The 14454-nt window shown below is 31.7% G+C and overlaps 1 protein-coding gene across 1 annotated transcript in view; it reads left to right on the top strand.

The window, feature by feature from the left end:
- Window positions 1–1613: 1613 nt before the first annotated feature.
- LOC125853552 (plant UBX domain-containing protein 2) overlaps window positions 1614–14454 on the top strand; it is a 22940-nt gene continuing 10099 nt past the window's right edge. The window contains exon 1 of the mRNA XM_049533268.1: window positions 1614–2599. Within this exon, the coding sequence (XP_049389225.1) occupies window positions 1838–2599 (762 nt within the window). The 5' untranslated portion in view covers window positions 1614–1837. The remainder of the gene's footprint in view (window positions 2600–14454) is intronic.

The raw sequence follows: 14454 nt of genomic DNA, 5'->3' as shown, positions 1-14454 counted from the left end.
ATTCTGCATATGGAAAATTTCCAAACGAATAATTTAATGATTCTTTTTAGTTTCTTATTTTATTATGTTTAACTTTATGTATTTCTCGTTAGTGACATTTTTTACGTGAACTTATAAATGTTAAAATTTTGATAATATTTTAGTAGAGTTTGAAAAAGATATTACGACTGATGAAATGGATATAAAAGGACTATTTTAGTGTATATTTTGATGATGTTTTAAAATAAATGTTATGAATAAAATACAACATAAAATTTGGAATATATATTGTGAATGAACTATCTTACGTGACATTATGTGGAAATAAGTTTGTTTGCAACAAATTTTAAAGTGACTATAATTAAATTACGATCACAAAAAATATTCCAAAATTTATCCATAATTCTGTTGATCCCGTGATTCTTCTCTCATAAAATATTTATTCATAATTTGAGGGACGTTTGTGGTGTATTTCTCGACTTAGGATGATTTGGACTTGATCTACATAATTTGAGGACCGTTAGTGGCGTATTTCTCAAACTCGGATGATTTGAACTTGATCTACATAATTTGGGGGACAGTTAGTGGCGTATTTCTCAAACTAAGATGATTTGGACTTGATCTACATAATTTGAGGGCCATTAGTGGCGTATTTCTCAAACTAAGATGATTTGGACTTGATCTACATAATTCGAGGGCCGTTAGTTACGTATTTCTTGAATTAATATGATTTGGATTTGATCTCTTTATGAATATTCCATGAGTTTGTGGAATATTTGAGATATTCGAGATCTTGATCTCTTTATGGATATTCCATGAATTTGTGGTGAAATTTTTGAGATTTCGATCTCTTTATGGAATTTTCGAGATGCCTTTTAAGAGAACATATTACCCTTTATATAGACATGAACTAGGGTTTATGGTTGAGTAGCCTTCAAGAATGCTAATTGAAATTGAATCCTAATTGGAATTGAACAACTTATAGAATCCAAACGTAAATTGAACACGTCTTGTAGAATTTCACAAAATTTCAATATCTACAAAGTTATTTTACTCTTGATGTCTTTTATGAATTCAGGAATAGTTTGATCTATGGGATAAAAGAGGTATTCGTATTTCAATATTATATTTGGAATTTTATTATAATATAAATTTATTTTTAGTTTTTTTATGCCACTTCTTAAATAAAATAATTAATTCATAAATTATAATCTCAAGATAATTTAATTTGTATATAATTCAACCTCCGAATCACATATGCTGTCTAACCCCAATCTATTTTCCTCTTTGAGATGCCTTCTTCACTGATCAGGCAAGAAATAGAGTCTCGTCTTCCTTCTATGATTCCGAACTTTTGTCCCAAGAATTGATTTGTTCAAAAACACAAAAGACAGTTTTAAAAGCAGAGACATAAATAGAAATAGAATTACTGTTGACTTGTGATTAAAATCCGATTTTCTTGTCACTCGCTTACTTGCTTATGATTTTACCTCTTCCTTTACTAATTCCACCTGAAAATTCCCGTGTTTTATAGAACATTCCATCCAAACACGCCTTAATTTTAAAAAAATCCAAAATCAGATTTCTTTATAATAAAAAAAAATAAAAATTCTTATTTTCCACTTTCTCATTGTTTTTCTTCTTCCCAATTTTCAACTTTCAAGAAAACCTAAGCTTTTTCCTTAGATTTCTCAGCCCTATAAAGAGATCTAAGGGAAAAAGAATTCCCCTTTTTTCACTTTCTTGATATATACAAACACAAAATAAAAAACCCCATACAGATAAAGATTGATTTTTTTCAAGATTTTGATTTGATTTGATAGATTGATAGGTTTTAGCAAAAGGGTGTTCTTGAAAAATGGGTGATATGAAGGATAAGATGAAGGGGTTCATGAAAAAGGTCTCTTTTTCTTCTTCAGGTAAGTTTAAAGGCCAAGGTAGAGTATTGGGTAGTTCTTCTTCTTCTTCAGGGCCACCCCCAAATCATGTTAATAAGTTGTCATCACAAAATTTACCTTCAAAGCAAAATACTAAATCTTTGGCTCAAAAACCAAATGATTCTGATCAAAGAATTGAGAATAAATGTGTTAATCATGTTAATAAGAGTGAATTAAAGGATGGTTTTGATCCATATGGTGAATTAGTCACTTCTGGTAAGAGGAATCCAAAAGGGTATTCATTAAATGTTTTTGAATGTCCTGTTTGTTGTACTGTTTTTGGTTCTGAAGAAGAGGTTTCAAGTCATATTGATAACTGTTTATCATCTGAAGTGAGTGATTTGGGAGTTGAAAGTAAAGATGAAGAAGTTAAGAGTGGAGTGGAAGAATGTGTTAGTGTGTATGTTTCAGGAAAGCCATCAGATGGATCAGTGGAGGTTGTTGTAAAGTTGTTAAAGAATATAGGGAAGGAACCAACGAACGCGAAGTTTAGGAAGATACGGATGGGGAATCCGAAGATAAAGGAGGCTATAGGTGATGTTGTAGGAGGAGTTGAGCTATTGGAATTTGTTGGATTTGAGTTGAAAGAAGAAGGTGGGGAAATTTGGGGTGTGATGGATGTTCCTTCTGAAGAACAACTTGTTAAACTTAAGAATGTAGTTTCACTTTTGGAACCAAAGAAGGTTGAAGAGTTGGCATCAGCATCCCAAGTTAAGGCGGCGAGTGAACCAGTTGAGCCGAAGAAGATTGATAGCTCATACAGAGAGAATTAATCACGATCATAACACTTTTGTAAAGTCAATGTATATTTTAATTATGCATTTATTATGTACTACTTGTTATAAATTGAGTATACATCAGCAACAACTACTATTTTATTATGGCCAAGTGGGTAATTCTTTTTTGGGAAACATGAATATAATAGTTATTACACCATAGTTCTCTATATAGATAGATATTAATGTTACTTTGGTTTGATCAAGTAAATGTGGAAAGTTATTATTCCACGCGGTCAATGGATGAAGATACATTGACAAGTCAGTGATTAAGTAAATAAAAATATGTTATATTCTCAATAGTTTAAACTTTAAAATAAAAATTAATATGGTATCAAAACAGCAAAATGAATTCAATTTCACAACCATTGAAAAGATAAAAATATTTTTTCGCATGTTTAACTCATAAAAAAAAAAAAAAAAAAAAAAAAAAACTAAACTCACATGTAAGAGGAAAATTGTGTTGAGATATATAATTGAATAAATGCTTTATTTTTTAAAATGAAATCATCACATACTTCAATAACGCGTTTATAATTTCATTTTCATATAATTAAATTTGTCCTATGTACTCTTTGCATGAGCTGTAATTAAGTCCACTTGTATAGGGACTTGACTGGTAAATGTGTGTGAATTTTATCGATCACAATTGTGTCTTAACACATACATTCTTTTACTACTAGAAGATTTAATGTAGTTAATTAGATATAATTATTTATGAATATGATTATTCAATTGTAAAATATAAACTATAGAAAGGAAGCCATTTGGGTTTTCAAGAAAAGTTAGAGGTAACAATTTAAGAGTGGCGTATCTAAGATTTTAACTGGAAAGGTTTGATTTTTTTAAAAAATAGCATTAAATTTATAATTATATTTTTAATATTATGGGCTAATTAGATCTAATATCTATTAATATTTTAACGACTATTTACGTAAAAATCTACATTTACACTATACAACAGCCCAACAAAAACCATAACAATAAATAATTTATTCAATCTTATTTTTTTAAAATCAATTTTAACCAATGTATTTAATATGTACCGTCAATGTATATTTTAATTATGCATTTATTACGTACTACTTGTTATAAATTGAGTATACATCAGCAACAACTACTATTTTATTATGGCTAAGCGTCTGTGTAATGACCCTAAAGGTCATTTTTGAAAATTTTCATAAAATGACCATTTTACCCCTCTCGATAGTTGCCCCGAGTCTTAATTGTTGTATTTTCGAAGTTGGTTTGAAGGAAAATTGATGAAAAGTTGAGTTTTTGGAAAGTTGAGTTTTTAAGAGTTAAAGTTTGGTTAAAAGTGTTATTTCGAGTCATTTGAAGTTTCTAGACTCGAATCGGATTTCCATCGATTCCAGTAGTTTTAGAATGTCGAAACGGGTCTGTGAGAATTTACGGAGTCGAATTTGGAGTTAAAACGAAGATTTGAAGTCCTAAGTTGCAAAAATTGTGAAATTTTGATCAAGAGTTGACTTTGGTCAACAAACGAGGTTCCGGTGCTCGAAATGGAATTCCGATGGCACCGTTGGATTCAGGGGGTGATTCTAAGTCTAGAATGAGTCTTGGTTGAATTTTAGAGGCCCCGAGTGCGTTTCATTGAGTCCGAAATGTCATTTTCAAGCTAGTAGCATATTTGGTTTGTGTTCGGGAAGTGCCAAATGAGTTTTGGGTGAGCTTTTAAGCTTCTTGGATGCTTTGACACTATTTCAGCAAATTGTGGCAACTAAAGGGTTCATTATTAGTTTTAAAGGTCGAAAAAATATTCTGAAGGTTCTGAAATTTTCAGCATGAATTATAGGACTTATCTGCAAATTTTGGTGCATTTTCGCTAAGCCGAGATTGGACTTTTATCGCAAATAAGAAATAATTGTTTACCGAGTAGAAATGATATTTGACTAGGCAAACGAGCATGAAATTGAGCTCCGATTGAACGAGCAGGTCCGTATCATTGTTTAAGACATTTACAAAAAAGAATCGGGTCATTTCACTATCGTATGAGGAAATTACGGCCTTTTTAGTGAAAGATTAACTGCTGTTTTTCTGGTGCATAACAGCCATGTACTGTTATAAAAATATCAGACTGTGTTCATTTGGTATTTTGAGCATATCGGGAGTTCTAAAGATCGGAATGGAGTGATTCTTACGGGTTTCGTCTTGAATTAATATGAGGGTTAGTATTCAATCTTCAATTCGACATTTTCTCATAATTTCTTTATCTGGTTTTTTTTTCTATCCGTAAATCTCTTGGGAAAAATTGGGGTTTTATCGATTTGGACTCCCTTTTTGATGAAAAAGATATATTTACGATCCTTATGTTATGGGTAAACTGATTTTAACATAAAATTATTGATTCATCGATTATTTTCATCATATTAACCGCGTACAATTTGGACTTTCCCGGTAAAGTTAAAGTCTGATAAATTGAGAATTTCAAGGTCGATCTTAACTCCGTTTTTGATGAAATTTCATATTTGAACTTATCTAAGCATGGGTAAGATGTTTTTCAAGAGATATTTCATTTTCGAGTCGGGGTTTCAGATTCGAATATTTTAGGCTTCTTCAAGACATGGATTTTCCTTCAAATTGAGTTTGTGAATTGATTTCAACTCCGTTTTCAAATTGGTTTTCACCATTAGCTTCCAAATACTTTAAGGATCATTTTACATTAAAATTTCCACATTTGGGTATCGTTTTCCGGTATGAGACTTTTGGACCGTTTTGCCATTTTCCCTAAATTTCTTGATTTTGGTGTCATTGGACTAGAATTGTGATTGTGAATAATTGTTTGAATAAATTATCGTGATCCGGATTATACTCGGAAAGGAAAGGGCTCAAGTCAAGTAACTTTTGGAGTTCGTTTTAAGTCAAGTGACTTTCAAACTTTGTAAAACTCTTAGACTACGCATGACCACTTTCCTAATTGTGTTGGGGAGTAATGGGGATTGAGGATGAGTTTTATTTGTTGATTGAAATTGTTGCAAATGAAAGATGGGGAATAAAACGAGCTAAATGTGTTATATGTGACATGAATTTGTTGAATAAGTCATGTGATAACTGATATTGAGGGGATAGAAGAGCCTGAGTAGGCTATGATTGATACAGACATTGATGTTGAGACAGGTGATGTGTAATACTATGATGTGGCCGTGATATGGTTGTGATTGAGACAGGAGATGTGTAATACTATGATGTGGTCGTGATATGGTTGTGATTGAGACAGATGATGTGTAATACTATGATGTGATCGTGATATGATTGTGATTGATGACATGTGCATATTCATTATTCATCCCATGGGTGAACTATCTGTTGCATGAGTTCTGAGACACTGATATGAGGATGGATGGATATGAGACACAGTTGAGACTAGCTTCGGCTAGAGATATATAAGATGGACTAGCTCCGGCTAGCGATTTGGATGCCGATGGGATTTGGTTTCGGCGGTGATACATGGTCCATGTGTGGCCCCATGGGTTCTGATTTGAGTATTCAGCGCGGACCGATTACGTCAACAGATGTGTATCGTAGGACAGACATGCATCACGACTACATGACATCATTATTGCATTTTGCATCGCATTTGCCTTATCTTTGTCTGTGATGTGTGGATTGTATCGGTTTACCCTTCTTATGTGAAATTTGATCTACTTGCTCTTATTTGTTGATCTGAGGTTGATGAGGATATACTGTTGGTTCTGGCTGTTGAATATGATCTGTTTAGTATAGGTTGGTTGGTTTGCTGCTAGATTGAAGTTTCGGTGGTTCGGTTGGGATTGAAAGGAGTTGTTTGTAGTTGCTAGTTTTGTTTTGTTTAGAGTTACTTGCGAGTACCTGTGGTTTTCGGTACTCACCCTTGCTTCTACACAATTGTGTAGGTTGACAGCTCTCTCTCAGATTCAGCTTAGTATTTTCTTTAGCAGATTGAGCTTCGGGACATACTCGAGAGGTAGCGGTTCATTCCAGACGTGCCCTTGAGTTATATTTACTTTCAGTTTTGTTCCATTCGAGAACTATACTCTGAGACTTGTATATTTTTATTCGAATTCTGTATTTAGAGGTTTGTACATGAGACAACCAAATTTTGGGTAGTGTTGAGTCTTAATTAAAGTCTTCCGCTTATTTATTATCTTTTATTCTCGTATTTCTACTTCTCTATCGTTGTGGTTGGGTTTGGCTGACATGTCCGGTGGGAAATGGACACGTGCCATCACATCCGGATTTGGGGTGTGACAGTCTAATTCTTTTTGAAAAAAAAAAATAACTATACTCCGAACTATCGTAAATAATATGCATATATCCTTAATTATACTTTTGATACATTGGTGTTCCTACCAGGGGCGGCTTAACATAATTCGAGGCCTAAAGCGAAATTTTAATTAGAGGCCTAAAATTTAAATAAATCTTATTTGTATTTATTTATTTTTCTAAAGTTTTAGATGTAAATTATTCCTTAATATTTTTTTTATAAATGATTTTTTCAAATACTTTTTTTAATTATTATTTTTAAGCAAGACTTTATCAATTCAACATTGAAAAACATCATTTTATTGAGACAATTATTATATGAATCAATAATATAGTTCTATAAGTAATAAATTGATAAATTTTAAATAAAGATGAGAGTTAGAATCATAGAATCTGATTCAAAAAGTTGATAACTTGGTATACCCTACTTTAATATGAAAAGTTACGAAGAAATAAAAAAATATTTGTAATTTACTTTGTTCAAAACTTTTCGGCTATTGATTCATATTTTTGACAGAATATTACTCTAACTATCAAAGATTTGAAGAAATAGAGTACAGAAGGAGTTAAAAATGATAAATAATGTGAGTGTTAGCGAAGAATATATATATATATATACTTTTTATTATAATGAATTAATTTTTTTCATGAAAAAATTAAACATGATTTTTTTTAATAGAAATTTGAGGCCTTGGGGGCCTCAGGCATTGGCCTAAAAATTCATATGCAAGAGCCGGCCCTGGTTCCTACCGTCCAAAAACTAGAGCATATATACCATTTATACTAACGGACATACACGTGTCATAATCTTATCCACCGACCTGACATTTATTAAATATTAAACTGACGGATAAAATTATGCCACGTGTTGACACCCAATTTCGACCATCCACGATAGGAATTAATCATCAGCAGACGCCCAAGCCAGATGACCCCACCCCTGTCCATCGCGCTCTTCTTCTTCACGTGAAGATCGAAATCCAACGAGCAAATCGCGCTGCAAACCTGAAAATCTCATCCAAACCCATACCCTGGCATCCCCAATGTCAAACCCTCATATCTCTTTTCCTCCTTTCTAAGGGATTTTCAAATCCATTCCACTGTTATCTTGAAAAGAGGCAGAGGAGTCCGAATTTAAAATTGAAAAAATTCACCCGATTTCCTCGGATTTTCGAGCTATATAATCATCTCTTTGATCACTGTTTGGAGGGGGAGAAAAAATTTGAAAAAAAAAAAAGTTGGAAGAAGGTCGGCAAGAAACAGAAGGAAAAATCAAAGAGAAATAGCTCAAGAGTCGGAGACAACAATTATATTTATATATATATATATATATATATATAGAAAATACATATAAAATTAGTTATAGATACATTATAAGGACTTGGAGTCTAGATCTTTGGAGTTTTCTTTCTCGTCTTTGGCTAACTGAAGCTGATCGGAACCTAACTCGTGGTGAAAAGCTTTCGCTCAGCTCGTTTGTCTCAGTTTCTGCTTGACAAGAGGTAAACTCTTCTTCTTTTGTGATGATCTTCTTTATCTTTTATTTTTCGTGTTAACATTTCTAACGTGATGAAACTTTCTTTTGATTTGAGAATCATAGCAATTGTTTGTGTTTTTATTTTATTTTATTCTTTTTAAGGTTCCATAGGTCTGGTCTAAATGGTTTCAAAATCGGGTTGTGAGAGTAGTATAAGGCTGTTATTTTATCTCTTGTCATCTTATATCAAGTGTTGTCTATTCATTCGTTTGGTTTAAAATTTCTGATTTTAGTTCAATTTGAAAGCTATAGTCTAAATCTTTCCTGCCTCTTAAGTTATGGAAATCAGAGTTATTCTAGTTGCGAATCTGCCTGAAGAATGCAAGTTTGTTTATATCGTTAATCTCGATTCGTGCAAATATGATTTCGTAGAATATGTGGCTTTAATTTATGTCGGTCATTGCCTCCAATTCATCCCTTGAATGCTCTGGTCGTCTGGTAGGTTGACTTGATGAAATTTCATGGCTTGGTTGCAAGTTTGCCTGTTGATGCTACTGCTTTTAGAAGAGTTAATTCGGTTAAAATGATATACCATGGTCTAAGTAGTTATGATTGATCACATGCTTGATCACATGCTTGAAAATGTCTAAGTAGTTATGATTGATCACTTCAGTATTCATTGCTTGCTCTTTGTTATGTCGGATTAATTTGAGTAGTGGATTTCTCATCTGTAAAGCATACTTATTTTGTGTATATTGGGACTCCCGTAGATGCCTCATGGTTGTTATTTGGGTAATAGCCAATACAACACTTTTGTTTGATATTCAAATGTATTCACAGTGTCCATCTATTTGGAGATTAATTGGAGAATAATCCCTAAGATTTTTTTTAAAATTTTTTCCTCTCTTTGACATCTCTTGTTGTTTTCTCTAACTCCCTAAGAGGCTTGTAATTATTGGCATTGATGAAATTGTCACCCCCTAAGGTTTGTGATTAACAATCTGCTTCCTTTCCTCTTCTTCATTGTTTGTTAGGAATTGTCATTTAGAAGTTAAGTTTAGTTAATATCGGTGGCTAGTTGTTACTACTTAATAATCTTTGGTTCTTAAATGTGTTTAGTGTTTCTTCATGCCCAAATTATTGGTTTCTAGTTTTGATAAGTGTTAAATAAGATTTATTGGTGTCATCTTTTTGATATTTTTGGAGTCTGGGCAGTAGCACAAAGATGTGCATCTTTATTTTCCTATGTTTAATTAATGTGAGTTGTTGCTTATAAGTTGCTTATTTTTGTTGCATGTGAATCCTTTCCGAGTCCATGATGAACTTCTCTTCCTAGCATCCTCGAGTTGAACCACAAAGGCTCAATTTATTTATTTATTTTTCTTCATAATCCGGGTCAGCCGGGCAAAGAAAGCTGAAGCACAAGGTTGGAAAGAGCCGAACAATGAGTCATATACGTGTTGTATACACAAGTATACACTGATATACAAGCCCAAAACGAAAAAACACAGGGCGGAGGTAAAATACAGGTGTTCGGAAATGGGAGATGCATGAAAAGAGCTGATATATATGCTCATATACACTGATATACAGCTAATGTATACAAAAACAAGATTGGGTAAAGGGCCCAAAAATTGTAGCGAAATTGGCCCAAGAAGGGGCCCAATTTCATTACTTTTTTTGTCCTTCTATTTGTTTTGATTATGTATGATTAATTTTTATTAACTCTAACTTTAAATAACTTAATTAAATTCCCCAAAAGATGAGCTATTTTTTGTGTTGGTTTAATTTTAATACATTTAATGTTTTTGTCTTCATCTATTTTTATTAATCAAGTATATTGGTCAAAAATTTATATCTTCAAGTAAGTTAAACCTTTTGTACTTAAAAAGAGATGTTCTTTAATGCTTTTTCATTTAATCACATTTTACTCATTTTAAAATTGTTTTTTAAGTTAAAGTATTTTTCTCAAATAAACTTAAAAAAATGTTGGTCAAAACCTTGTCAATTAATTAAAAAATAATAATAATAATAATACTTACTTAGTCATTTTCTCAAAAAAGGTTAGTCAAGACTTTTATTCTTCAATTAATTTAAAATGATTTTCATGCTTTAATTTATTAAATTGGTTTAAATCATTATTTCACAATGAATTAAATAAATTATGATTAATCTATTTTATTTATATTCTAATCACTTGTATTTCGAGTCAAATGTATCATTTTGGATCCCTTTCTCTAAAAAATGAAAATGAAATAAAATGCGTCATTTATTTGATTATTTTCTCAAAGTTAATCGAATATATTGTAAGTTGTTATTTTTATGTTAAATCATTATTTTTCTAAAAATAGTCAAATATATTTTACTCAAGTCGCAGGTCAACCGCATGTTAGCGGACACTTCGAATGCTTAAAACCCTTCTCGAAGTGTAAATTGAACCCCGAACCCTCTTTGGTATTTTCAAATGATTTTTTTTCTGTTTAAATCTTTGAAAATTATAAGCTTTTCTTAATTTCTTTAAAAAATTAAGTGGCGACTCTTTCTAAGTATTTCTCAAATTGTTTTATACTTAGAACATTTTAAAAAGTGATTTTTCTATAGATAGGAAAATTACGGCACAACACCACGTGTCCCTATTTAGTCTTCCGTTAGAGTAAATTATTATTATTTTTATGTGTAGCATCTACACAATTAAAAATACATTCACAAAATGTAGAACCATCAGGTGATATTTGACATGAAGCTTTATAAATCAAATAGAAAGAAGCTTGTTTGCACTTCTTTAAACAATCATCATTAGCACCAGTGCAAATATTATAGCCAATATCAACTGTACATTCATCCCCTTCAACTCTCCCAATCATAAATCCATCATCTGCATTTGTTTAACAAATATATCAGAGTCAAACCTTTTTATAACAATATCGTTCGTCTTATTAAAAACATATATTATAGCATAATATAAAAAGTAGTTTCAAGAAACCACTAATAATTAGTTGTTATTAGTGAAACTGAATTAGATTAACTCAATATTTCAAAACTAAAAATATTTCATTTTTTGTTAATAGTATATATATAATCCACTCATCCATTTTTTCCCCTAGATTTTAATTAATTCATTCATTTTGATAATTTGTTCAAGTATCTATGTGTTTTCTTTATTAGGTATGTATAACAAATCAAATTAGGGGGGAAATCATGGCTCAATTTAAGCTATATACAATTCAATTTGTAGATGAACTGAATTGGATGTATTAAAATAATCGAATTACTAGATCCGTCCAAATTTAAATAAATTACAGAAATCATTTTCATGAATTAATTTTGTTACCCCTAACCATAGCCAAAAAATATTGTCCATAAGGCTGTCTGTTGCACTTGTTGGCCACTTACTCTGTTTCTTTGATATATGTATTATTTTATTACTAATAAAAAAACAAATAATAGTCCAAATATCTGGTCAACTTATTTTGTAATGTCCCTAAACTAAAACCATAAATAAGTATTTAACATAAAGTAGGTGGCTTACAAGTCATTTCTATCATAATCTGATTAATTAGTCGTTATATTAATATAAAATACATTTCAAGTTGACTTTTGAAATATTTAACAAACAAAAAAAAGTCATGACTTTATATTTTCTAATTTAATCCTCAACTAAAAACCTTTATGTAAAAAAAAAAAAAAGTTAGACAAAGAATAATTGACACCTAGATGATCTTCTCTTCTTTGTGCAATAGAGTTTCTCACCTTTTATCAAATTTTTTCAGCTATCGAGACATTTCGACTTGTAGAGTTGTCCTCTTTCATATGGAGTCATTGAAGCAGCACGTCGTGCTATAATTTCATTGTGTTATGAGAGGATAATTTCAAAGAAATGATAAGATATGGGTAAGAGTTCTCGCAGATATTCCTGTTACCAGGAGTTTTTTCATACCTTAGTTGAGTCTTAACGTCCCTTCAACATTTCTATTCATCTTTTCTTGTTTTCGCCACCGTAATGGACTGATTTTCCTATATATTATCCTATTTTTCTTTCAGGTTTTGATTACACTTTTTTTTGAGTCAAGGGTCTACAAAAAAACGTGTCTACCTCACAAAGGTAAAGATAAGGTCCACGCATATCTTACCCTCCCTAAACCCCACTTATGAAATTATACTGAACACAACAATGAATTGATTATCCTAATTGACCGTGATTTGACATTAGAAGTATATTGACTTTCTTGTCCTAGGTGTTTTGGAGCACAAGATGTCACAAAACCAAACAATATTTGTGAATCAAAAGCTAGTGTTTTTGGGGAATACTAAAGAGAAATATGATTTGGTGGACTTGTTGAGATCAGAAGCAATGTTATTGGGAAAGGGAACATTTGGAAGTAGCTACAAGGCAGAATTGGAAAATGGGGAAATTGTATTTGTTAAGAGGTTAAAAGATTGTTGTTTGGTTCAAGAGGAATTCAAGAAAAAAATTCAAGAATTGGCACAATTGAGTAATCATCATGAGAGTTTGCTTCCTCTAAGAGCTTATTATTATTCAAAAGATGAGAAGCTTCTTGCATTTGATTATATCCCTATGAGTAGCTTGGCTTCCCTTTTGCATTGTAAGTCATCTAATTCCCTTTATTCTCTTTGGAAAGAACTAGTAGTTTTGTAGTTCAACTCATTTTTTTGGTCTAAGATAATAATTTGAATGTCGAGATCAGGGGATTTTATCCAATCCCATATTCTACACAGATTAACCAACTTTTATTTTACCAAGAAACACTAAGAATCTCTTTAAGATCAATGAGAAAACGTATAGTACTGTCAACTATTTCATATTGGTTGAAGGAAATGAAATATTGTCTTTTTATATGATTTTGGACGATTCTTATCTCATAAATTTGTCTGGAAATTAAGTTAGATAATCCAACGTGCATTTTGTTCTCATGGTATTGAAATCAAACTCAAAGTTTATTAATTCTTAGTTTACTTAATATTACCCCCACCCCCCACCACCACCACTACTCTTTATGTTATTCAGACTCTAGATGTTCAAGACTAGGCATCAGGTGGTGTGAAGTATCCCATATTGAGTAAGAGAATGAGTTATTAACTTATCCTGCTAGACAATCTTTTGTTGATGAGCTAACATTTTAAAGTTGAGTTAAGTTCAAGGTATCTTTTCTTCACAAATACTGCTATTTATATATAAAATATAATCTTGAATATTTCTACCTAACTAGTAACTAGCTAGTAAAACATGCATCAATTTTATTGTTACATCTTTCTTACTACATTCTTGACAACCAATCTTGTTCCTTAATGTTCCTTCACCTTACATTATTGTTGGATTAACTATTGACATGTTACATAGTAAATGGAGAGACTAAGAGATCCCAACTCACATGGAAAGTGAGAACTCGAATCGCTTATGGAGTCGCTCGTGGCCTCGAATTTCTCCATGCTCAAGGCCCTAGCGTTTGTCATGGTAACATAAGGTCATCCAATGTTCTACTCACCAATTCTTTCGATGCTCGTCTCTCAGATCATGGATTATTTAGACTTTTCATGTCAAATCCTACATTATCCCTCAACGGGGGTTATCAGGCACCAGAAGTGGGATATGCCTACGACATTTCTAAAAAATCAGATGTTTACAGTTTTGGTGTCCTGTTGTTGGAAATACTGACTGGTAATGCCCCGTTAGATGCCATTGACAAGAACAAAGGGATTGATTTGCCTAGTTGGGTTCGAATAATGTTTCAAGAAAAGCCTATTATTGATGTTTTTGACAAGAATATGGTGCAAAATTACCAGGAATTTGGAGATCAAATGGTTCAATTGTTAGAACTAGCAATTTGTTGCACTTTCAAGAATCCTACTAAAAGGCCCTCAATAATCGCAGTGGCTAATCAAATAAAAAGGACATGTAATTTTAAATCATGATAATTTGTACTTTCTAAAATAATTTAACCCATCTAATTGTAATAGTCTATAATATAATCTATGTATAATATATACATAGTTATTGGCATAT

This window comes from Solanum stenotomum, chromosome 1, assembly GCF_019186545.1.
Source record: "Solanum stenotomum isolate F172 chromosome 1, ASM1918654v1, whole genome shotgun sequence".
Classification (NCBI taxonomy): Eukaryota; Viridiplantae; Streptophyta; class Magnoliopsida; order Solanales; family Solanaceae; genus Solanum; species Solanum stenotomum.
This window is presented reverse-complemented; position numbering and strand designations above follow the sequence as displayed.